General features: G+C 41.0%; 1 protein-coding gene across 1 annotated transcript in view; it reads left to right on the top strand.

The window, feature by feature from the left end:
• Positions 1-293: 293 nt before the first annotated feature.
• The window catches only part of pou6f2 (POU class 6 homeobox 2), a 61,742-nt gene continuing 35,373 nt past the window's right edge, over positions 294-26,662 (top strand). Inside the window, exons 1-3 of the mRNA XM_041066063.1 lie at positions 294-480; positions 14,661-14,758; positions 19,023-19,242. Of these exons, the coding sequence (XP_040921997.1) occupies positions 309-480; positions 14,661-14,758; positions 19,023-19,242 (490 nt within the window). The 5' untranslated portion in view covers positions 294-308. The remainder of the gene's footprint in view (positions 481-14,660; positions 14,759-19,022; positions 19,243-26,662) is intronic.

Raw genomic sequence — 26,662 nt, 5'->3', positions numbered from 1 at the left:
TAATGGTAAAGCCACGCGATCCGTAACAGTTCTTCACCAGGCAGCAGCCGGCAGTATCAGCGGGGTAGCACCAGCCTCAGATAAAAGAGAGAGCTGGAGAGGGAGGGAGCAGGAGAGAGAGAGAGAGAGAGAGAGAGAGAGTGATGAGTGAGCGATAGAAAGCTTGGTAGAGAGAGAGAGTGTGTAGAGACATAGAGAAGGAGCCGGTGTGGGTGAGACGCCGAAGCAGATCTAACCAGGGGTGTTTTCTCCTTTTTTTTTTCACCTCCCTGTTTCCCACCTGGGCTCCCAGCTCCCTCCAGGATCCGATGATTACAGGGCAGCTGAGCAAGCCGCTGCTCTCCCTGCGCAGCAACATGAGCGCGGCAGAACTCCGGGCGGATGACAAAGCGGCCACCCCAGACAGCGAGCTGAACGACGAGCCCCTGCTCCTGCCCTCCGAGGCCACGGACAGAGAGGGCACTCCCAACAAGCTGTACGGTAAGTCGGCTCACGCCTTCCGTCTGTCCCTTCCTCGTCATAAAGATGCTGGATGAGGTCTAGTTTAAGCAGCGGTGAGGTGAAACCTGAAGGCTTCCAGTGCTGGGACAGGTGTCAGGAGTGTTAGACAACAAACAAAGTTTAAGTGCAATCAGCAAGTGAATGTTTGGCTCTTTTAGTGCTTAGGTATGTTAGTGGGGAAATTGTTTCACGCACCTTCATACTTCAGATTTTCTTAGAAAAAGCAGTTCATGTTCGTAGGGGACACTGTGTGCCAGCTGAAAGTGTATTGACTTTACAGAAGGTAAATGACTTGCAGAAATGTTTCTTGTGGAGATGCAGTACATATTTATCACATATTTAAGTATTAGTGGATCACGTTGAGGCTTTCTTACTATGTTCTCTTTTACATAAAATCATTTAAAAAGTTTGTAGACCTGTAAAAATTGAATTTTGCCTGTCAGGAAATTTTTCCTCAAACCCAGCTTCACAGCTCTGGTGGTGTTTGGTAATATTGTGCACTTTTTTTCTTAATATAAATGGAGAAAAAGATTAAACTTAATGTTGAGTTAAATTAAAACTAAACTCGCTTTATAGCAAATATATTTATCATCAGCACATCAGATAAAATAGTATTGTTTTTAGATTATTGCAGAGGGTTCTGTTTTTATATATATATTTTTTTAATTTTCAGTTTATTTTTAATCTTTTGGTTTCTTCAGCTGCAAATGATCTTCAAAATTAGCCAATTTCTATATCAGCATGCCTCATTATTTTTGCAGTTATTTCATTAATTGAGTGTTCACACTATTTTGGTTGTGTCTAAATAAGTGTATTTCTTTTTCTTTTTTTCTTACGAACTATTTCAGTTATGGACTCATTCAATCACTGTGCCTCGGTATGAATCAATAAGCATAATGATATGAATTACCATTTAGCAAATTTTCCAATTATTTACTGTAATGAGAAAGGTAATTTAGCCCTAAAACCCCCGTAGCCCTTGCTTTCATTAGAGAGATTTTAATATCATTAAAATTAGAAACAATTACAAACTGAATATTTGTATTTATATCAAATAATAATAACCAGTAACTGCAGATTGAAGGGATTTGTTATTTTAGAGAGAGCAGAATGATTTCAACTTGATTTTAAAATGAGGTGCTCCCATCCTCAGTATTTTTCCGTCTCCACTCATCAAATTATTTCCAAGACTATGTTTTTATTTGCTTAATTTCACTAGAAGGTTTCTGAGAGGAGAGCTGTGTAAGTTTTGTGCAAAACATATTTGAAGAACTGATTCACTTAACACATTTTTTTGATAATTTAGCATTTTTGTAAAGTTTTATTAATATAATATTTATCATTTTTTCTGTGGATGCAAGTTGACAAGTGACAAGAATCCGTCTCTTTAGATGCCGGTTTTGAATATTTATAAAACATTATTGTCTCCTCCTCTTGTGAACATCTGTTTGTCTGTTTTTCCATTTTTGGAAGTTAGACTGTGCATATATATGTGCACTTGCATCCCATGTAGTGTGCTTGTGTGTGAGAGATTTTGAAAATTGAATTCTTGCTGGTTATGAATTTGTATTGTTATTATTATTGTTTTTAATGATTTTAATGAGAGATGTGGAATATTGGTACGTATGAATCTCTGTCTGACCCTCACAGTACGTGTGTGCCTGTGTGTGTGTGTGTGTGTGTTTGTGTGCGCGTGTGCGCAAGTTTTTACCTTTTCCTGGATAAACTCTGATCTTGTCGGGACCAGTAGACCTCATGGGGACCAAAGCCTGGTCCTAATGATGCAAAATGTCATGTCTGAGGTTCTGGTTAAGGTTGGGGGTAAAGTGTGAATTGAGGTCAGGTTAAGGTTAGGGTTAGGGCGTGTGTTACGCTGTCCACAGTGAATGGAAGTCAGTGCAGTGTCCTAACAGGGATAGCTGTGCATACGTGTGTGTGTACGAGTGTGTGTGAGTGTGTTTCCTGGGAATTGGCAGGGAGTATAGTAAAGTGCCTATGGACTAAGCTTGCCAAACATTTGTGAACGAAATAAAATAAGAATTTAGAGGAGGGATAGCCAAATATTACTCTCAAACCTAATCAGTGAGAGTTCAGCTGTCTTTTAAATCCTTATTTCAAGAATAACCTGAGGCTAGAGGCTTCTAAACAACGACTGGGTAGAGCAGGATTTGTCTCAAAAGCGTTGCAATTTGGTTTAATAAGCATCAAGTCTCTCCCTCTTTCTTCCTTTCTGATCAGTCTCTATCTGACTTCTCTCCTGCTCCTCACTTGCGACTTTTTGCTTCTCCATTTCCTCTCATGCATGTTCATTTAGATGTTGGTAAATGCTTTACTATTTATTTATATTTGAAGCTGTTGTAATTTTACATAACTATCGCGCCTTTGTCAGTGATAAATATGCAAGTAACATATAACTTCTTTTTTTTAATATGCATTTTGTGCTTAGTGTTTGCTGATGTGCGTTTGCTGGCCTGCAGTCACACTTCATCACTAGTCAGAGCTGCTCCAGCGTAACTTGTGAATTCTTTTTTTTTTTTTGTGGTTGGGGGGGGGGCACAGCCCACTACCCGGTGGCACAGCCCACAGCAGCAGGTTTGGTTTGGGAACCATTGCCCACATGACCTGTCACAGAGAAAGGTAGGGACCGGTGAGGAGACATGGCACAGTCCTGTCTTCTGCTGAGAGTGGTAGAAAGGAAGAGTAAGAGGGAGAAGGTGGTTGAAGAAGAGGACTCAGCATCTTTTGGTACACTGGCCTGAAATTTTGCCGGAATAAAGAGAAAGGTATGGTGACAGTGACACTTAATTTTTTCTTACTCAGTCAAGAATTAGGATGGTAGTGACGGTTCAGTTTTGTCTGATATTTAGTTGAATTTTGTTGTGAACATTTTGGAAATGTTTATGCTTTTAACTGCTAAACTAACTAAAGGTAAAAGTTAGGCCATTTAATTTAATTCCTGAAAAGCTGACAGTTTGAAGATGTGCATTTCCACACAGTGAGAACAAATGCATCTGATTCAGTATCATGGTTATCTGAGACACATTTGCTTGTTTATTTGTTTGCAGTGAACTCTCATGGTTGCAAGAAGATTGTATTAAATTTGCAGTTCTCGCCATTCTTTTATCAACATGATACTGATGTGAGAACAACCCTGAATTGAGCCTTTAAACTAGGCCTTGCATTATTCAGTGGTTTTCTTTACGTGGTTCTGCACAGTGCAGAAGCCACAATTTTTAAGATTCGTCCCCTTTGCCTGCACTGTGGTGAAGAAGCCAGAGATGAAGGTCTACTTTGGATTCCTCAGTTTCAGAAGAGCAAAAATACGAGAACTTTGTTCTGTTTTATGTCTGTTATTTTGCAAAATCTCTCTGATAGAATGCTCCAATTTCATGATTGACAGACACACTTATCACACGCACAGAAAGCAGCACACACTAATGGTTTCAAGGAAATGCAAATCATGTTCAGACTTAATTTGCTCCCCCAGAATTCAACTATTACTATATCAATCGTGTAGACACGAAAAACTACTCTTAAATGCGGTTCGAATAGTTTTATAGGACACACAGGCACATGGATACACGGTGTATTCATAACACAGCTTTTTTAAAGTTTCGATTGATCGATGAAAACACTTGTGAGCATAGTTTGTTAGTCTTCTCCTGATGGCAACTTACAGCTGAAGAGTCTGAATTCTGCACCGTCTGAACAGAAGGTACATAGTTGTACACGATCTCTTGTCACTGAGGATTTTTTGGACAACAGGTGTGATAAATGTGCCTGAGAGTAATTTCTGGCAGTTTACTTCTATATACACATATTAGACATATTGATAGTTTTAAATGATCATTGCAGCAGATTTCCTCTCACCCGCTTTTGGTATCGTTGTTTGTCTACTTTGAGCTGCTATCACGTGTGCTACATATGTGTTTCCATATTTAATGAGCCCACAGCAATTTTTCATCCCCACAGATTTGGTGTATGATTTGAGTTTTCGTGCTTCAATACTTTGTGTGTTTTTCAATTCTTCGTGTATGTGTTTGTGAAAGTATGAGATGGAGAAGTCGGTGGGAGACAATGACAGTAGCGGTCATGTTTGTCTACAGCAAATTGTCCACCTTCTACACCCACCACATGCTTACTGCAGTGGTGAAAGGGTTGTTCTCCTCCTAAAAGCTTGCCTGTGCAAATAGTCTTCCACTTCAGCTAACAGGGGCTACGAGGCACCACAAACATCCTGCCACCTTGTATTTATTCCAAGTAGAAGTGGACATTAGGTAGGAAAGCTGTGGTTAGTAGGGCAAGCAATTTTTTTTTTTTTTCGGACGAGATGGTGTTGGAAGCGTACAGTGTCTGTCTTCTCTTCTCAAGCAAATCTCCCCCTTTCAGACATCAACAGACAAGATAATAAGACACTCAGAGCACAATTCCGTATTATATTCAGCAACCAAAGGCTCATCTCTTGTCAGTTTGCATTTACTCTTCCAAGGATGTGACGCTTCTATCATCATGCTGTCAAAGAGAGCCAGGCTGGAACGACAGGAGCACTCATTTCATACACTTACTGTCTACATGAAATGGTCTGCACTTATACGGATCCTGCCAAAATGGTGGAACATTTTCACAAAGGTCACCTAGAGACCCCCCCCCCCCTCCCCAAAAGAGCAAAATGAATCTTTCATTGATTTCTAGTATTGGCGGTCATTCACAACAAAAAGTCCAGCCCGAATGCCACATCTGCTGTGTTGCTTTACCTTGTTTTTGTTTTTGTTTTTGCACTTACTATTCGATTGCAAACTGGATTAATGAAATTAATTTTATGTGGACAATTCAGTATGTCACCCACGCAGGTCAGTGGATTGTCATGGTGTGTCATGGATTTTGAGTTTCAACATGTTGTGTCCTAAAATTGTGATTCTGCTTGAGTTTATATCTAGTTGTTGGCTTTTAAGTGGCCAAAAGTAGTTTACTGAAACTCAAAGACGTCAGTTACAGTACATACTATATTGGTTTTTGAGTGTTGAAAAAAAATATATATATATTAGTGGTTTGATAGCTTCAGGAAGACCTGGAAAACTAAAAAAATGTTAATCCAGAGCATTAAATATTTGAAATAACTTATTTTCTTCCTCTTTGTTAAGTTTCAAAGTTAAAAGTTTTACATGTTACATTGACATTAACCTACCAAAGTTAAAGTTTGACTTTCATTGACTTGGTTATTATTTCTTGTAGACTAACTTACTAACTTAGTGCATATTTAATATTATTACTATAGTGTAGATATGGGACAAAACTACTGTCTTTTGTGCAGAAATCTTCTTTCCACTGCAAATTCATACACACATGTAGAGGCACAAAGAGACACGCACACAAACTGCTGGAGGCACAAGTTCTTATTATTTTTGTGTAATCAGCTTAGTGAGCAGGATGCATGGTGGGATAGGCTGCTTGCTGATGCAAAGAGCCCTGTAATGTTGTGTGGTGAGGTTAAGTAATAAAGTGGCGCAAACCCAGTGCTGAATGGGCCACACTGAGTAAATAAGAGTGGATAAAGGAGACTGAGGGGGAACAGGTCTCTCCGCAGGAGGTGGATCTCATTATGGGGATTTCTGCTGTCTGCGAAAACTTGAAAACAAGCTTAATGCATGCCTGTAAAGCAGGTGTAATACATTTGCTAATGTGCCCACAGTGGCCATGGCTACAGCAACACAATCACCGCCTGGCATGAAGGACAGGGAGGGAGGATGAGCACAAGGCAGACTTCTTGTTTTCAATGCAAACAGCAGCAAAGGTCATCAGGTTTCACAGATGCTTGGACTTTGAGCATCACACAGAACTTCAAAATAACAGACAATATAATTCTCCCCATTGTTTTTATATTTAAAGTTTAAAAGATTAGTTTTGCCTTGACTAGAAAGTATTCCAAAGAAAAGCTCATTACAAGTTCCGTAGGTGGACAGCTGTGGAGAAAATAAATTGAATTTCAATATGCATTTATTTTAGTTATACACTTTGTTTAAGTTGGGAAATCATTTTCAGAAAAAAAAAAAAGAACGTACATGTTGTGTAGTATGCGCTCCATAACCAATATCAATAAGCCTTTCATGTGGAGCTAACAAAGAGGCATCACATCTCCTGGCACGGACACGGTTGGTGTTGTTGAGATGTAATTGAAGCTGCAAGGGTCACATTTTCGGAATAGAAATTACAGTCTTGTCTTTGACTTGTGTGGCGTGAACCAGAGATGCATCCCACAGCCCTTGTGTCCTTCACAAGCCTTTATTATTTATAACGCTCGCTCTTTGAGCAATGACCAGTACTAATGCATAACCTTCTGTCCTTCTGGCTGATTCGCTTCCTTTGAAACCAAAGATTGAGGCAGGAGAAGTGGGTGTATGGTGGATGAGGCAGGGGTGTGGGCAGGCGGAGGGGGGGAGCTAGTATAGGGCAGTGGAGATCCAGGCTATCGAGAAGTTATTATGTTTTTTCCCTTTATATCTGAGGATGTGGAATAACACTGTGATGCTTCTTTTCTCCAGAATAGAGTTATGGGCTTCAAAGCAATACTATTTCCTGACGTCCCTCCTTCCACTATTTGTCTGCTCCACCAGAATAATGTGCTGGGAGGGGTGGGCTGGCGTGGGGTGTGGTGTCTTTTAGGTACATGATTATTTCCTTGTTTCCACCTGTACCCACTCAGTTCTGTAAATATCACCACAACAGGGGTATACAGTAACTAATGGAGGACTTTTTCCAGATAAACTCATTTCTAGATAAAGTCCGTTTAGCTCAGGTTCAGTGGAGGTAAGACATACTCTTGTGCAGCCTGTATCACCTGATGTTATCCTGTAGTGATTGAGCCTGTGCTGCAGCGCTGCTGTGATCCATTGTTATTATACCTCCATGACAGAAGGAACGGGTGAGGAGGGGGGAGGAGAGGAGGCTTTGAGGGGCAAGGGGTAGAAAGTGGGACATAGGCAGCATTAGTGCCGGATAGCCTGGGGGGCCCAGGCTGATGTGTCAGGCATGACATGTGGGTGTCTAGCCCCCCCATGCACATGTACACACACATACACACACACAAACACACACACTGTGCTGGACTGCCCTCACACCCCAGTGGCTACTTCTAAATGTCCTGCAGTTGACCAGATGCAACGCAGGATGGACAAAAATCTGAAAGGACGCTGTTTTTATCGTGATTACAGTTTGAAGATACAGATGTTGTTTATTCTATAAAATGACAGGAAATGATGAAAATCACCCATCACAACTTCCCAGGAACCTAAGATGGTATTTTTAAATTGCTGGTTTTGCCGAACCAACAATGGTCCTAAACTAGAAATAAAAATATTCAGTGTTTTACAAAGGAGAAAAGCAGCAGATACTTACATTTGAGTGGCTGGAACCTGAGAAGGTTTAGATTTTTTGCTTGAAAAGTAACTTAAATAGTTAAGTGATTGTCAGAATTGTTGTCAGTTAATTTAGTGTCTATTGACTGTTGGAATAATACATTTTGTGCAATTTGAATTTGTCCTTCTTTCTTTTCTTGAAGTCATAAGTAAATGGTCGGCAACCAATCATATCCTTTTCATATCATCTATTAACATGCCAGCGATTTTCTCAATTATTTGATTCATTGTTTATTTTATAAAATGTCAGGAAAAAAGTGAAAATCCATCAATGTTTCCCAGAGCCACAGGTTCAAATGACTTTGGACAGTAACTGTCCAAAGTCTCTGGGCTGTATTTGTGGCATTTTTGCTAAATGCAAAATGCTAAAATAAACTTAATCAGTTATCAGTATTAATTAATTTTGTGTTTACGATTGTTTTCAGCTCTAATCATAACAGCTTTGGGCTTATCGACAGACAAAGTGGAGAGGTGAGACACAGAGTTAGAGGAAGGCCTTTTTTCAGCGCAGGGTTGTAGGCTGCAGGCAGCAGAATCCTATTTACAGCAAATATCATTTAAGTAATTTAGGAGGAGGAGCAATAGTGAAGCAAGCATCTCCTAAAAGGCTTACAGCTCTCTAAAGCTAGTCGTCTTCTCAGCGTCCCGCCTTTCGCTGATGGCCGTAAAAGGATGAAGAATAATTTGGATTGTTATTTGCCTCTTTCAGCCCTGAGCTAATCAGGTTGACATTGCTTTGGGAATGAGGAGAACGCTAACAGATGTGCTCATGTGCAAAGTGTCCCAAGTCCCTTGTGAGGATGCAACACAAAAGCCCTCTTCTCTCCTCCCTCGTCCTCCCCCTTCTCCTCCGTTCCTCTTCCCTTCTCCATCGTCCTCTCTCCATCACACCATCTCTCCTTCTTGACCTTTGAAATGGGCATTGCCTCTTCTCACCAATTTACCTCCCTCTGGTCCCTCTTGTGCCTGTGCTGCTTCCATCTCCACTCCAGCATCAAGGGAGAGACAGGTAAGAGCTGGAGCAGAGCACTCTCGTGTCAGAGAGCCTTTTGGTGAAGACCTGTGGCCAAGAGTGAGAGCATAAGTGTTAGAGCACAGGGCCCTTACTGCTTTAAGCATCGTTTGCATGCAGATTCCCCATCCATTCATCAGAATCTGGGGGGACTTACTTCTGAAGTGTACTATTTTCTGTTGTTTACATTTAAAGCCAGTGGAGACATCTATTACTCCATCTCATCCATTTCCTCTCTGCCTGTCCTTCCTGTTCTTCTGTCCTCTGTGTGCCCCACCACCACCACCACCACCCTATCCTAACCTCCAGCTTGTGGCTTAACAGTCACCTCAGAAACAGTCACAGAACTGCTGAGGTGTAAAATCCTTTCTGTTCGGCACACTCCACGGCACCACCTCCTATGTAATTCCTTAACTCCATAATTTCACTTTGTGTCAGAATAATGAATGACAGAGATTTTTTTTTCCTCCTCTGTAAGGTCTACACCCTTGAGCAATGAGGAATCAGGCTTTAATGTTGGAGGCCCGGAGAGATTGCCGTGGCCTCTTCTCCCTCTTGCCCCTGCGCTGGGCTCTTAATTAAGGAAATGACAGCTCTCCTAGCAGCAGCGGTAGCCATAATGTAGCTAATAGTGTTACAGGCAGCCACTCAAAAGTCAGTCTCTGGTGATTTTCTATCCCCAGAAACACTATTGACCTATCCATAGCAGCTTCTCCACCCCAGCCTCTAAACAGAGTATTACTTCCCTGTCGGTCCAGAGGGAGCCATCTGACTAAGAGCACCTGGAGTTATTGGCAGCAGATTATGCCCTGTGTTATTGTTGAGGGCTTTGGTGGGAGTAATGAAACACTGAGCAAAATCACTGGTGATTTTGGCTCTCTTGCATTCTACAAGGAGTTAAGTAAATCACTATAAAGCCCACGCTGCTATACAGCACAGTGCCTTGTCTGTAACATTACTTTTTGGACTTTATTCTGGGCGGTTTTAGCTATAAAAATGAAAGTGAAATGATCTGTCGCACTACATGTCTTTCTCTCTCAGCTCTCACTGCGATGCCACATCAACTTTCCAAGTGGTATTAACAAAATCAATGGTCAAACAATCTGGGACAATTGGTTGCGTATTGATGGAATTAAACCTTGTGTATGATGTGGCTTGATGTTTATCTGGGACCATCCTTTTTGCTCCAGCAGCTCACAGATCACTTTCCAACATAAACGCTGTGAGTCGACAACACAACACAACATTTGGTGATGAAAGTCATATTATCCTTTGGCATGTTTTTGCCACAAATGCGATAATTCCACTCGGAATAACAAATAAGAATGTAATTAACTTATAAGCTTCACTCTTTTTACATGTGAAATTATTTTCCGCGGATTAGATTTCAGTGGCAAAATGATTGACAACATCTTAATAGCAAACACATGCACTCAGCCAGACGTTTTCAAAAGGACCATTATAAAAATGGGGGCTTGGCTGTTCATTCTGAATAGCTTGAATCGTTACCAGGCCTCTTTCGTACATTTGACAACTTACATAATGCATTTCCACTAAAATAGCTTAAGTGTTAAAGCTTCTTTTATGGGCCAAAATTGATTCATAAATGCACTGAGGCGAAAGCTAACATGAACACAAAGCTTTCAATAACACCCATTTTATTCAGACTGTCAATGTATGAAGCGGTTGCATTAGACAAGGTGGCATGCTGATTGCTTTATGAAATCCAGGCTAATTGTTTTGTGGTGTAGTCCTTGGGGCACCCTGCATTAAGACAGGCCGAATGAAGTCAAATAAATATAGCTCTTTGCCTCCAACCCCCCACCACCCCCCACCCACACCCACCTACACACACACACACACACACACACACATAGCACAGAGGGGCCTTTTGCCTTGTGTGGCATTGAAAGTCACTCTCCAGTGGCCACTTTGGTGATCAATGAAAGAGAATTTATATAGTGGTGGATATTGGCAATATTTCCATCACATAAGTCACATCAAATTGCACCCTGTGCCCTGTGATAAATAATAATATTTCACTTACACGAAAAAAAAAAGATTTTCACTGTCACTAATCATGTCACTGCCAGTGTGAGTTTGGATTTAATTAAGGCTTGTTTCGTGTAATTAAATTCATTCTCTCAATTTAAGTCAAGGCCATGAAAACATATGTATGTGCATTTGAGGGCTAAAGAGTGTTTTTGTTATTCAGAATGAAGATGTGACTTTAGGACACTCGTGTTGTTACAACAGCAATTAAATTGCTCAGGAAGTTCATAAAAGAGATGAGCCCTGAGTGTCCTAGATAAATGTAAAGCTATGTTGAATGTGAGTCGCTTGGTCTTTCATCCATTTGGCCTCTGCTTTCATCTCTCCTCACATCAATACGTCCATTTATTCCATTTTATCCATCGGGTGACCTGCGTAAAATCACGGCATCAAAGGACTTTCTTTTTAGTAATGGTTTGATCAGGATATTTTCTCTTTTTTTTTCCTGTGTACAGTACTAATCTCCATCTGGAAATCTATTTAAGAATCATTCACATTAGATAAGTAGATTTTTTTTCAAGAAAAGAAAAGCAAAACATGTTTTCTAGTAATAAAAAAGAATTGAAGATTGACTCCCTGGGTATTTCTCCTGTCAGCTATTTAATTTAGTTAAAGAAATTACACAAATCCTTTGGGGGAAGATGTGCATGTGTATTTATTTATTATTGATTTTTTGCCCTGCGATAAACGTGTTAACGTTACAGATATTTGCAAAGGGATGAGGCTTTCTAAGTTATTGTGAAATGCTGCAATGAAAGGCATCAAGGAATCGTTATTCTGTAAGTCTCCCACACTGTTTATCAGATAAAATACATTATTCACAACCAATATCTTAACCACAGTCATGAGCCATACTGTTTGGAGCTTATTGATGATATTATAAAATCTCATTCCTTCATTGTGGTTGAGAATCTTAATTTAGCTAATTGGCTTTGTTATGATGATAACTGGATAATTCACTGGCATAAAAGTTGCTCAGTAGCACTGCTGGGTTTTTATTGTTATCACAGTGTGGCAGCTGCATGCAGAGAATTGCCTTTGAGATGGTTGAAAAGTTTGAGTTGGTATAAAGGAAAATCAAAGTGTTTCAAGTCTGGAGGAAAGAAATTGCTTTAATTTCATAATGTCCAAAGTGAGAATTAACTGCTCAGAGACAATACCTCTAATGAAATCCAGCTGAAGAATTTGTGGCCTCATAATATGCACTCTCCAGTTTTCCAAATAAATGTGAAATTATAGAGCAGATTATGATGATATTGTGCTTTATCTTTGGCTTTTTATTGACTCTAATACAGTCACAAAGTCTTTCCTGCATGTTCAGATTGATCTTAATTCCAGAAGCTGAGTGCACAGGGTGGGGCTGTGCACAATGTGAACCATAATGGGTGAAATAATTGGTGAAAAGAGACTGGCTTGTCAAAATATCCACTGCGTTTCGAGGCTGATAAGCGAGAGGATGTGGACCTTCATCGAGAAGCAGGGCCAGCCAGTCAGAGGTAGAAACCAGCTAGAAAAGCAGGCTTCCCCTTGGGCTTTCACATCAACCATCAAATGCTTGAGGTTCATTTGTTAGGTCATGCCATTCACCAATTATTTGGATTTTATGTAAAGATGAAATGATTTTAGTTGGCGGAGGGAAGTTTAAAATGTAATGCATAAATATACTTGACAGGCAATGAGATCTTGCTGGCGAGGCTATTCAATAGCGCGTTTTGTATGAAGCTTTTATAAGAGAACTAAAAAAAAAAAAACACTGCATGCCATGTATGTATTACAAAAAAAACCTATTCATCCATGAATAAAAAGACACAATACATCAGGGCTTTATTCTTTATTTAAAAGCTGCGATATTCCATTTAAGAAAATCAATCTCATAGTGGAAATGTGATTACATTTTTTAAATTCATTGCCAACATTGTGTAGTTAATGTGGTTGTGTAGCCTTCAAATGCATTTCCACATGGTTGGCTTGACTTCATCCACAAAATCCACTTTATTCAAGGGAAAAGCTGCTTTATGAAGAAGGCAGTACGTTTAAAAAGATGTTTTAAGTTTTTGTCAGAGGTTTGTATCATACATTCTAAGCAGACTTTTGCTTATTAAATTACAGATGGCACATAACCTTTTTGTAAAATGACCATATTGCTGTTTCCAAAATAAATGTCAATAAAAATCATTTTAACAGTATTCTGCCTGTAAATTGACTGAACAGCTATGAATAATTGGAGTTTCAGGTACTCATCTCTACACGAACCAAGCTTGCAAATCCCAAAAATATAAGTTTACTCACACTTCTTGAGGGAATAGAACAAAAAATAGCTTTGTTCGCCACATTTTGTGCAATTCCGCAATTGTTTCAGTAATGAAGACATGGGATCTGTGTTTTACGCTCCTGTGGCAAAGCAAGAATCATGCAAATATTAATGAAATAGTTGGACTTCTACAGCCCCTGAAACATCAGATCTTAGGTATTTCTCCGCATCGTTTATGACTAGATAAGCGACCTTGGGTTACTGTAAAACAGGACAATAAAAGGCCTGAGGTTGTCATTGGCACATCGGATGAACCAATGAGCAGATGTTGTCCACTGCACTGACTGCACTGTCACTAAGAGAATGGGGGTCTTTGTTGATAGTGGCACATAGTTTTGCAAGACTTGGTTTCTGCAGCACTACACTCTCACATTCACCAGCTTATTCAAAAGACATTCATTCTCTGAACCATGCGGCCACTACAACATCTTTTCAACTCTCTTTTTTTGAAGTTTCAATGAAAATCAATGCAGGGTTGCTTTGTGTGTTGTAGCTCGTGTTGGTTAATTTGTTTTAGAATTATAAAATCACAAAATTCCCTCTTCTTGCTGGAAAACCTGAGATACCCAGATAATGAATAAAGTATTTTTCAGTCAGGTGGTATTTTTCCTCTGGACAGTCATTTTAGTTGGACGTCCAAGAGCCATTTGAGTTTTCTGACAGTTCTCTCTGTGAGATTGACTTGTCTTTGTACTACACAAGCCTTTGTGTCAACAGTGACGCATCGTGCGATCTCCATATCATCAGGGTCAAAGGGTGAGGGTCAAAGCAGTCTTTCAGACCATTTAGAGGCGCACACACTCGGTGCTCTGCTGAGAGATTCTGTGAGATAGGGGATTGCTATGATATCCAATCGTCGGTGTCCTTTATTTTCCCTGCAGCCATCAGCAAGCTTATTATCATGTCCCTGTCTGCTCCGCTCCACTCTGCCCTCATAGCAAACAGGTCTAATTGTGTCTCGTAGCTGCAGGCTCAGAACAGAGGGGGGTGAGGGTGGGTTTAGATGAGTGATACTCAGTGATGTAAATGGCTGAATAATATGGCCCCAGCGTTTGTGGTAGAGCTCTGTCTCTCAGCGGTAATCTAGGCCATCGGGGACCCGCCAGTATGCATCATCTCCCATCAATGAGCCACTCTACTGGTTGGTAATTTATTCAGTTCTACAGCAGTTATTGATAAAACACTTAAATACAAATTCCTCTCCTTTCCCAACTGCCCTCCTCAGCTGCATGCAGCTCTCTGTATTGTAATATCACATCGTGGTCCGTGTTGTGTGTTTATCTACTTATATTGACTGTGTTGATCTAAGGTGGAATCTTTGTTTTCTCTTTTTCTTTCTGCTTTTCCACTTGGATCTCCGTTGCTGTCTCAGGAGCTCGTGACGGTTCGGTCCAGTCTGACGCCAGCAGCAGTCCTTCAGAGCAGAGTCAACTGGGCCAGTCTCACCCAGGATACCCAATGGGTCCACAGGTGAGTGTGAGGATCTGTGATAAACTTAAAGGACAAGTGGCATAGTAAGATGACAAACGAATGTAAAAGGGTTTTCAAGAAGAAGAAGTGAAGCCATTAATATGTGCACAAAAAAACAAAAGGCTCTTCAGAAGCAAAAAGAATCAGTTTGTTATCTCCTGACAAACTATTGTCAGGAGTGTTTCTCTATAACATTAAATATTCGTGACCAAATAAGTAACGATCAGATTCAAATATTGCAAAATCCTGATTGGCGCATGTAAACCAGTGTGCAATAACCAGAACTGTTCTAACTGGGGCAGAAAATGGTGTGTTCTAAAAGTCTCTAGAATTACGTGGTCTGTTAGTTTTCCTGACAATAGTCCTGTGACCAACACGTTCACTTTTTTTTGTCACATTTTCTCACATTTTACACGTGTAATAAATTGATTCTTTTTGTGTCTGAGGATCCTCTCTTTTCCCTCTAAAAGGGTCACTCGAAGGACACTCCTGCCTCTGGAAACAGGATCTCTGTCTTGTTGGGTTTTCACCGGTTACCGCGAGTTCTTCCGAGTGTATTTTTTTGTTGGCTTGAACTATTTTAACAGCCCCCTGTGTCTCCACTGACTTCAGACCTCTGAAAATGGTTATTTTTCTGCCTTCTCTGGTCATGCTGCTCTTTTTTCACTTGATGGTCATTGTTGCACGTGTGTGGAATAAAAATACCCAGATTAGCCAAACTAAGTTATGTACACTAAGAGTAATTCCAAAGATTGACGACTAACTGAGCTCTGTTAATCGTGTTATGTGTACTCTGATCAAAGCTGTAATGAGAGAAGGATTAAGGTGTTTGCACGACAGTTTCAATAACCAACCTGCAATGTTACTCTCCTTCTAATTAAATTCTTTCAGTGCACTTAAACACGCTGAGTGAAACATAACATAAAACGCCTTCACTGAATCCTACACCGAGAATCATTTTCAGCTAAAATGTGAAATTGTAACGTCATTTGTCATCACACATCATCTTCAACTGTAATTGAGTTGTGGCACTAATGAGCTGACAATACAGGCCTTGTCAAAACAAGCAGGGGAGCAAAGAGCCAGAGCCTGCAGCCCTCTTAATAGCTCAATCAGGCATTGTCCTATCTGATTGGATTTATTGGCCTGGTGGCTCGCCAATGTTTAATGAACATCTATCTCATTAGTGTTGCTCAATGTCACCACTCAACACACTCTCACACGCATGCACGCACACACACAGTGTCAGGTTTCCTTCACCCTCTTTAATAAGGCCGTTCTCCCTGCACGGTGTTGCTCAATGACAGTCAATCCTCATCAGGATAAACAAAAGAGGAAACATGAGAAGAGGAAAGCTGTTCAGTTTGGTTGGGTCAGAAATCCCTGGTGAAAGAGTCAGTCTGCCGCCAGTGGAGATAAAGAATGAGCTTAATTAAAAGCACTTTTCTGATTACACAAACCCTCGCTGGTCAAAGCCACTGTTTTGGTAATAGATAAGATATAAACACAAAAGGGAAAGCATCTCGAGCAGGCAACAGTTAGAGTCTGAGCCTCAGCAGGCGGCTCTCAACAGTCACCATCTAATATATTAATGCTGTCAGTACAGTCTCTGTGAAGCTAACACTTTTCAGAAACAAAGGCGCTCCGCATGCCATACCCAATTCTCTTGTTCCAGGATCAATATGTTTTGATAGATTCTCGCTCCAGAGCCGGATATTGTTCGAACAACCATTATCCGATGGTAGTTTACCCAACATGAATCCACCTTCCTTCTGTTTCCCACTCGCAGTTAGGATGACAAAAGTCTGCTATCTGGGTGATTATGGGCAATTTCTCAGTGCCAGAGCTGCCAAGCAGATAGAAGGGCCTATTCTCCCCTGATGGGCAGAGAGGCTGGGTACCGCATCCAGTCCTGAATGGGGCTGCTTCCCCATCCAGAGCCCAACACACACCCAGTTCTGAGCGTCTGTGTGGCCCCTAGGAGACCACTTCTCAACACTCAGCTGTCAGGCCTGCCAAGCACTGTACAGCAGCTTACCAACAGCACCTATGGAGAGGAAGAGTGAGAGTATCAGGCGAAAAGGCAGAAGGGGAACTGCGTGTAAATCTAGATGAGTGATGCTGGGAATTCTTGTAGTAAAAGCTTGTTGTGTAGCTGTAGAGTTGAGCTAATTATGTTCACGCTGAATTTGTTCTTATCTCTGATTTTGATATGTGCATGTACAGTGTCCTCAACTCAGATAGAGATTATAATCATCAGCCTTAAACTGGCACAACAAACAGCCTAAAGACCAAGAGCTCTTGCATGCTTTAAAAAAAAAAAAAATTTCCAAAGTGCTTTCTCTCGGCAGCTGCCTATGTGCCTAACAGCTGCCTGCTTCTCCAAAGCTGCCTGTAATGATAAATAAATCAGGGCTACATCTGATAATTGTAGAATTGTCTTTTAATGTTATTCCCTTCTATGTGAGGCTGTCTTTGCTGTCAAGCTTGGCAATCTCATTTTGTTTGGCTCAGAGATGAAATGTTCAAAGACTGTCTTTGATTATATGCTTCTTCGATTCAAGATTAAATTTAGTTTAAAACGCGAGATTAAACATATGTCACTTGCAGCTAACAAACGCGTCGCCTTTGTTATTGTCCTTTGAGGATTCTTTGAGCTCCCGAATTATTAATTCATTTTTTTTTAAAGTTAATGGCAAATTTCATTTTGAATGCTCTCAGAAGCGTCAGATTTTGTCATTGGTTATGCACTGTTGTTGTGTATCAAAGCAAATGTTGAGAAAGAGGAATTCTATACAGTGTGTGTGATTACTCCTGCCAGCAACAATCAACCTCTCTGTCCTTTTTTTTTTTTTTTTTTTTTTTTGTTCCTTTAACAGCTTAGAAACACAAACAGGTATTCATTTGCCTTTCGGTGCAGATATTTTGCCCTGAGATGTCTCTGTGCTTCGTGGCTTTAAACCCACGTGACCTCGTACCTCTTAAACTGTGATCGCATGTGTGTCGGAGTGGGTGCAGGCGTTCTGCACCATGCAGGGTTATCACAGTGACACGCCTGTCACCTAGGAGCACCAGGCTTGGGAGTATGGTGGGCTCCTCGCACCAGTCAGCCCGCTCTGTATCCTGTGCAAGCTGCAGACACACCATGCAAAACAGAAGCAGATAGCTGACAATTGGAGTTAAAGGCTTGTGAACCTAAGTCACAGTGGAGGAGTCAACACAGTGCAGCCAGGCTCACCTAGCAACGTGTAAAGGCTGCTTTACTGTGGACACAACGCAAGCTGACAATGTCCTTCTATTAGTTTTATTCCAAACAATTCAATTCAATGTTTAAAGAGTAATTTTGTCGGATTTTAAAGCATCTGCGGCATCTCCTGTCTCGTACCTCCTGTGCAAATTCAGTTTGACATGCTTCAGCGCTGACATAATTTGAAAAAGGTTTTATGAGAATGAATAAAATTTAAAATGTAATTCCCAGTGTATTCATGGAGATTTCAGCCATGGTACAAACCTTCCCACTTCTGGCTCAAAGCTCTTGATGAAAAATGTGTTGGTGTGTTTCTAAACCCACTTCCTCGGAAAATGCATTTGAAGAGATCTTCTACTGTGCAAAATATCTCAGAGCGATACTTCTGATAACATATCTTTTCCTCTATGGGTATGACTGCACCGATTCCACTTTAACTAATATGAATGAATGAAGAGATGAAGAGTGATGTGTTATATCCCTCATCAAAAGAGTAAAGTACTGCCACTTTTTTTTTTTTTTTTTGAATACTACTGTGTATTTCAAGAACATTTCTGTGCTACCAGGGAGTTGTTCAGTGGGATAAAACATAAATCACTCTGCATCTGTGTGAAAGGAAAGTTCTCATCTCTTTCACAGAGATTAGATTTGATCTTTGACAGTACCAGTGTGCTTTGACTGTCAGTCTGTGACACAGCAAAGCACAGAATTCACTTCGCAAAACAACTGCATTCATCAAAACACATTGATTAGTAATACAGGCAGGTTGGTGACATTTGCTTTACTGCTTTACCTGTCTCAATTAAACATCTGAGGATATAAAACAGTGTGTGTATTCATCAGTTAAATATGATGTTCTCATTCTGTATTTTACTTGGGTAAAACACATGTTCTGTCTCAATTAAAATACAAGTGTATACAATATATGTATAACTGATGAACACATTTAAATAGAAAAACTCCAGTGTCCATTGATACTATGGATATGTCTGTGCATGTGTGTTTTGTGTCCCATAGTCTCTCCTGGTGGCGCAGCAGCTGGCCAATGCAGTAGGTGGCGTGATGTCTGGGGCAGCGCCAGGTATGAACCAGCCCATCCTCATCCCGTTCAACGCAGGCGGACACCTGGGCGGGCAGCAGGGCCTGGTCCTCTCCCTGCCCACAGCCAACATCCAGAGCCTGGTGGCTGCTGCTGCTGCAGGGGGCATCATGACGCTCCCCCTCCAGAACCTGCAAGGTAAGAAAAAGGGCCGAGCAAACATGCAGCTACAGAATCGAAAACGAATCATTTGTACGACAAAACAAATTTAAGTTCAAGACAAAGTTCAAGTCTACATGATGATTCATAGAACATGAGATTCCATATTTACCAGGAACTATTAGTAATAAATACAACAAATATTGCTCCCAGTAAGCGCTTGTTATATGTCCACTGTATGACATGGAACAGTTTTTTGTTTTCTCTTTAATACAAATGCTTTACAAAGCTTCTGAGCAGGTAAGAATCCTTCAGGGTTTTGTATCCCAGAAAGCTGCTATCCTCAACTTGCCCGGAGGAACAACCATATTAATTACAGGTCAACAACGCAAAAGCACTTTATGCCTCTTTTCTGTGCATAAGAGTGCACTGTACTTCACTTTTTTTTTTATCCCTTTTCCACCTCATCTGTCCATCCACATGGCTGTACTTATCCCTGCCTTTTAAACTTTAATGCCCAAGTGTTCTCTTTTGATCATAGTTGTAAATGGTTTTCATTTTAATGTTTAAAACATTGTCTCTTTTATACCATTAGATTGAGGGATGGATGGGGAAACAGTCAGTCATAAATCTTGGATGAGAGAGCTGCACTAATGTAAAAAGATGCCAGGCTACATGTAAAGCAGTGTGTTTTTAGGATGGAGATTACAATAATGCCAGTGCAGCACAAAGTGCAGGGAAGGCTCCCTTCATGTGGGGAAATGGATGGACAGATGCCCTGAGTGAGGAAATGTGGAGGTAGAAGCCTAATGGACACAAACATGCATAAATAACAGCAGCCATCGCTGTGGGCAGAGCTTTTAATAAACCCGCATCTATCCAGCGAGCCCTTCAATGTATCCGTCAGTGGTGGACGATAATGGGCCCAGCAGGCCCGTCTGACTCACACTTCAACAGATCTTCCTCCTGGTGCGTGAGGGACAACCCAGGGGCTTCAGTGATCTGATGAACTGATCGACAAACACATTGTCAGGGTGTCAGAATGCCAAAACAAACACCTCTCAGTCATTCTTATTGTCCACTGCCAAACAAACCAACAGACAGTCTGGAATTCACTGTCCTGATAAAATTCCCCATCCATGAGAGATAGTGAAAAAAAAAACTGTTGTGGAGAAATGCCTCTGTGGCAGATCTTTTTTTAAGCGTGTGGACTGACAGACTGCCTGTTCGCACGTCCTCTTATCTGAAGGGGATGCATTGAAGAGACCTCCATGGAGAGAAAGTGACACAAGTCACGAGTGAAGCTAAATGTCTTGACTGTGTCCGGGCCCCTCTGGCCACACGGCGCTCCTCCACTCTCCCCTGTCTGAGTTCATCACAGCTCCTCTGAATGAGGCCTGCTGGCACAGCACCTCTGTCAGACAACTGCAACTCTGGCCTCTGCCCCCGCTTCCCCTCCCAGCCCCTCTGGGTCTCCAGGCCTGATTAATCACACATATAATACAGCTCCACGCTGTCGCCAGGGAGCAGTCAGCTCATTTCACGACCTCAGGAGTAAGTGTGCTTTACAGCACTCACGCTGCTAGCTAATTAGCGTCAGATCAGACACAAGACAACTGTGAGGCGCAGTAATGAGACTCCAGGAGGAGCCCAGCCAATGGCTGTATTTAAATGTAATGAGGCGGCTAATGACCAACTAATAAGGCTGTTTGTCTTGGGGAATGGGTGGTTGAGGGTGGAGGAATTGTGTACTTAACATGAGAGTCGGCATGCTAGTAGTCTCACAGTCTTCAGACTTTTACCCTTTGGAAGAATACAATGTTTATCAGTTATAATAGGTCAGATTTAGGTGTCTGTAAAATTTTTTTTGCACATTTACATTTTTATATTTAGTCCTCATGAGGAGAAATTAAATGAAAAGACAAAATCCGAACAAGCAGTGACAACAGCATCTCTGATCACACATTTTGATGGAGCTAATCAAAGCTGGCTCTGTAAAAATGAATGTTGACAGAAGGGAACTGGCTGGACTGCTGTGAGCTTTAAGAGGGCAGCTCTCTCAGACTGTGATGAATAACTATCACTGTAATGGGGTTGTGCTATGAAGTTGGAGCAGTTGCTTAAATAAAACTGAGCAGCATCTTGTGGCAGACTCAGTAAACACAGGCACCAGTGTAACTGGTTATTTGTCAGAATGATTTATGCCTGCAAACATGCAGTAAAAACAAATTCCCAATGAAACTAAACAAGGGAGAAAGTTATCTTTTGTGACAGAGTGCACACAATTCTAGCTGACTTCACAGAGGCAAAAACTAGGTTGGGTCATGCTAGAGGTCTGTAAATATGACAGCTCATATAAATAAAAAAATCATACATGATTTTCACAATTTTTAACGCAAGTATGCATGACTGATGCAGACAAAACATCTGCACATTGTTGTTGTTAGATATGGTGCTAACTTGCGGCTGCATTTTTAATGGGTTTTCATTTCGTATGATTTTATAACAAGCCGAGCATGATTACCATACTTGTAAAAGTAGTTGTATCAAAGCACTGTACATGTAATGCTCAATGGGAGGAAGCAGAACAAAGTCTCATCTGTCTACTCCTCTTCTTCATGACTCACTCAAAGATAATGCAAGAAGCTAGTTTACTGGAGCTCTTTCATATTCATAAGCATATCCCATCTTATTTGCTCTCAGCAGAAAGCCAGGCAGCGCATCACATCAGAGAGCTGTGTTCTAATGGTGAGGTGAGAGCATTGTTCCTCTGCACTCGTCGGCAGGAAACACAAAACAGCACTCAGGCTTCCTGATAAAGGTCGGCATCCCACTCACCTGCAGTAATGAGACCCGGTGTCAGTGCCAATCAAAGGCATGTCTGCCGTTTTGATGAAAATGCTCAGCAGTGTCGTTCGCAGGTTGCGGGTGTTGGCATGATACAAATTAGGGAAATCACTCTGCTCATTACACCACCAAAGGGTGGGCTCCTGGGGGAAGAGCCAAATGTTTCCACACTAGTTAGACACGTCAGACTGCATCTCTTCTGCCTCAGCTGACTGCTGCTCCTTTAAGAGGTTAGCTCACCGGGCCGGGCCACTGACTTAACCTCTGCCTGCTGTGGGAATGCCTCTGTGTCCTTTTACCCATTACATTATCGGAGCTAGAGAACTTCAAACATCCTTTTATGGGCTTGTTATAGCCACACTAGTTGCTCATTGTGGGATTCTTTTCCTCATGTGTATATTTGTCGAATCATTTTGGGATAAGAAAAGAAATCGGCTATTGTTTTTGTGCACATTCAACCAGCGGAGGAGTACATTAAGAGGACCCAGTGCAAGAAGTCCACACTTCCTCACATCAGCGTCTGCCATCTTAACACAATAGAGGCCAAATCCATCCCTTTTCCCTTATCGCTGTTTAATTTGAAGTGTTCTCAAGCAGTATGTATTCCACGTCGTCCTTTAATGATTTAACTTTGCTGTGGTTGTAAGATGACTCGCAGGGGAGAGAGCTGCATTAAATAAATAACAGTGATAAAATGTAGACCTCATACATTTCAAAGCTAATGCAACTAGCGGTGCAATAGGAGCAGCTGCACACAGTCCTGGAGCGGTAATTTGATTGATTTGTTGTGACAGCAGCCAAATAATTGAGAGTGAGAGGTGCTGCTGGAGATGAAGCACAGGCAGAGGCAGGTTCGCCAGGCAGTCCCAGCAGATATGGCACCCGGGTTCTCATCTCTGCCATTGATATCTGCCAGTGGTTTATTGTTTGTCTTCAATAAGCAGCTTGGAAACGTGTGGGGTTAGTGCCTTTGTGACAGTTTGGCGACGGAAAGAAGAAGAAGAAAAAAAAAAATCACCAATCAGAACGTACAGAGGAGCGATGAGAGGGTTAGAATCAAACTCGCAAATTTACAGTCAGGCTGATGCGCAGGTTTACTGTACATGCACATATGAACACACAGACACACTCCCACGAGACTCATGATTTATACTCTGATGTCTTTTTTTGAAGCTGAGATGTGAGTAAATTTTACCCCCTGGTGTTTGACTTGTTGCAGACATGCTAATGATTTGTTTTGAATTCAAGTCACACATATTTCATAATTGCACAAAAATAACAGTACAAATGATGCACAGTGCATCTGAATATAAAGTATGATTAAGTAAGATTTTTTTTAAGTGTATTATCCCAATATATTTTTATATTTTCTGCCTGGTAAGAAACAGTAGTGGCTGTTTGTCTTAACCTGCTGGCTCTTGACTCATGTTTTGTTTCTGTGGATGGTGGCAGTGTCACTCTGGCTCAGCCATGCCACAGGACAGCATGCTGCCAGAGCCTGAAATAGAAATAAAGAAAAGAAAAGAAAAAAGGAGGAGGAGAAGGGGGGGGGAGTCTTTATGGCGGTGCGGAGGAGGACAATAATATTGTTAATCAGATGTGGCTGTGTCTGCTCCTCCACAGAAAACCCTGACATCTGCCCTCACTGGTAAACACTGAGGGAGGCTTTTTGCAAACCTGCTGCCATAAACACACAGTCTACAAGACAGTCCACCACAACACACTGTGTCTGTCTGCACTGTGTTTGCAGAGTGTAATACATTTATTTAAATGATTTTTATAGTAGATGTGTATTAGGAGAGCATAGTTTACTGAATTAGGAGTTTGAATTCCAATATGTTAGTTTTTAAAATTAGCTTCCAGTTAAATGAATAATTACAAACGCACTAAATTATTCCATTTTAATCCAGCTATTTTTGATTCCCGCAGCTCCTGAGCTGCAGCAAATTGCCCTCTGCCTGTTGTAATTAGGTTTTTAAATGTGTGACATGCATATTATGTTGACCATTTAACCAAATTAACAGTTTTTCATTGAAATAATATTACAAATTATGTGGCTGTTTTTTTTAATTAAGCCTCAAATATCTGAAGCTTTTCTAAAATCTTCTGCCCACTGATATTCTTTGTAAATATTCAACATTTAAGATTGCTGCACATATTGATTAACTATCCCCTTAAATTATGAACAATCAATAGAGTTCATCTTTTCATCATCACATAATCAGCCTATTGTTCCTTTTGAACAGACAAGTCGATCACAAGTCGGAGGTTTCAATAAATGAGGGAGCACTAAGGTTGATATAAATTACAATACATAATGGTGTATTGTTTTTGTGATATTTCAACACTTGTAAAATGCTTCCAGTAAATGCCTTGACCACTTGGCCCCGGAGATGTTTTGTAGAAATTACATCTCACTTTTTTCCTCCTCCTTTCCGGCCAGACTGTTTCCGAAAGATTTGCCAAAGGTCTGCCATATTGCTGAGGTGCAATTCAGAAGCTTTCAGCAACAATCTGTAGTCAAGCATTTTAAATGAAAATTGATTTGTGATTTACATGGTCAGTGAGGGGAAAATGAACTTATGAAATGTTGTAAATGAAATATTAGACAAGGTGCAGTGGGAGAGAGCAGACAGAGATGGTAATCTTGTGGAACTGGAATTCCCGCCTGGCAGAACTGGGTGACATTTTACATTTATCTGTGTTCTGCATGAGTTGTAATGTTAATGGTAATTTTATGGGACTGAACTGGAATGAAAATGGTGTTATCACCGATTGCTTCAAATGTGGAATTGTGTAAAGTAGCACAGCTGCATCCTTTATTTCCTATTCCCCAGTAATGTGAGTTATTGCATGATCTGTCCTCTAAGGTTGAATGTGTGTATTCAGCCTGTTTTTATCAGTGTGTTCTAGTCAGAGCGCCTTATATCACACACCTTTACCACAGGATGAAATACACAGACTGCTGCATTTTGATATCAGTAAAAAATGTCTCATTTGTTTGTGAATGTGTCTCAGGCAGGTATTTGCTTTTGTTTGTGTTTTCCCACAAATTCATAAATCACAGGGACTTTAATTGGATCTTAATGAGAAAAACAGAGTAATTTTTATTTCTTAGGGAATGTCCTGGTATAAATAATCAACCTGAAGTGCAGTTAAAATAGATTGTATCTGTGAAAACTTGCTTAAAACTGCTGTATATGCAGCATCATTTTGATTTAATTTCAATAGAAGTTTATATAACATCATAATGTAAACCAACACATTATCAATATGGATCTATCATGGACTTTATAATACAAGCAAATCAATGTAGCATTACACTCTAATCAATACTACTTACACTCAGCCCAGATGTTCTAATTTTGATCAATACCGTGCGCAGTGAACGTTTCCTATTCCCACTCTGGCTGTGTGCAACATGTATGGATTTTCATAGAGCTCGCTCTTCCATGTTTGGAAAAGAAAAGAACCAAAGAAGTGAGAAGAACAAACAAAAGTGATCCTGCAGCAGCAGCAGCACCAGCAGAGAGAGGCTGTGGGAGACTGGGAGCCAGCCTGGATCACACAGAGGTCATTTTTAAACACAGCTCTCCAGTTCCCTGTGTGTGAAACCAAAGAGTCCGTGGTGACATTTGTCAGCAGATGGTATGGAACCAAACCCCTCGCCAGTGGAGACGTCTTAGCCACTGCTAAAAGCTATCTGTGGTTACTAATTGCTGACCAGGGCCTAATTACCTTAATTAATGGCTGAGGTATCTGGGGGCCAGATTTGTGGGGGCTTTTATCAGTATCAGTGCAGCTTAAAAGGTCCCGCAGGAGGCCTGAGGAGTGTGTAGGTCCCGTGGGTGCTATTTCTGGACTAACTGCAGACACATCACAGATGGATCCTGTGGCATCAGTACAGGACGGCGTGTTTGGAGAGAGCTATCGGTTACTCACCGATCATAAGAAAACCTCTCAGTATCTCAGGCTGGAGCAGAAAAAGGGGCTTTTCTTGCCTTTCTTTTTTTTTGCACATATTTTCTACTTTTCTGTCTCATACACATGAGCCCGTTTCCTGAATTACATTGCCGTAATTCACAATGACAAAGTAGACTTAGCACCTTTTTCCACAGACCGTGGGGGGTTTTGTTCAGTGAGCTCTCACTGTGAAATTAGCCCTGGTACTTTCATTTTCCAGCTGCAGTGAAATGGTTAAAAGACACAGATCAGCCGGTATGAAAATAGAACTGATTCAACAAAATCTGCTGCTTCCCCTTGCTTGCTCCTCACCCATCCAGCAAAAAAAAAAAAAAACCCTCCCCCACTATTCTCCCACTTCCCCTCCTCTTTTTTTCCTCCACTATCCCATCCTCACCCCCTCCCCCAGCCCCGTCAGGCACCTTGTCCGCATCTGAAGAAGGCTTGTAAGTTTCGGGTGCATACATTTCTTTTGATGATATATTGTCCCAGTGCGGAATTTCATTTACTGCCGCTGCCCTTTGCTGAACCTGTTGCTAGTCAGTGAGCACGATAAGCGTATAAGTAGCATGCTACTTCATTCATCATACATCGTTCTGGGCTCTCAAATATCTCATATGCGATTCAGGAAGAAACTACTAAACCGGCA

The sequence above is a fragment of the Toxotes jaculatrix genome, chromosome 20, assembly GCF_017976425.1.
Source record: "Toxotes jaculatrix isolate fToxJac2 chromosome 20, fToxJac2.pri, whole genome shotgun sequence".
Taxonomy (NCBI): domain Eukaryota; kingdom Metazoa; phylum Chordata; class Actinopteri; family Toxotidae; genus Toxotes; species Toxotes jaculatrix.
The sequence above is the reverse complement of the archived record's forward strand: the minus strand, read 5'-3'. Positions and strand labels throughout refer to the sequence as shown.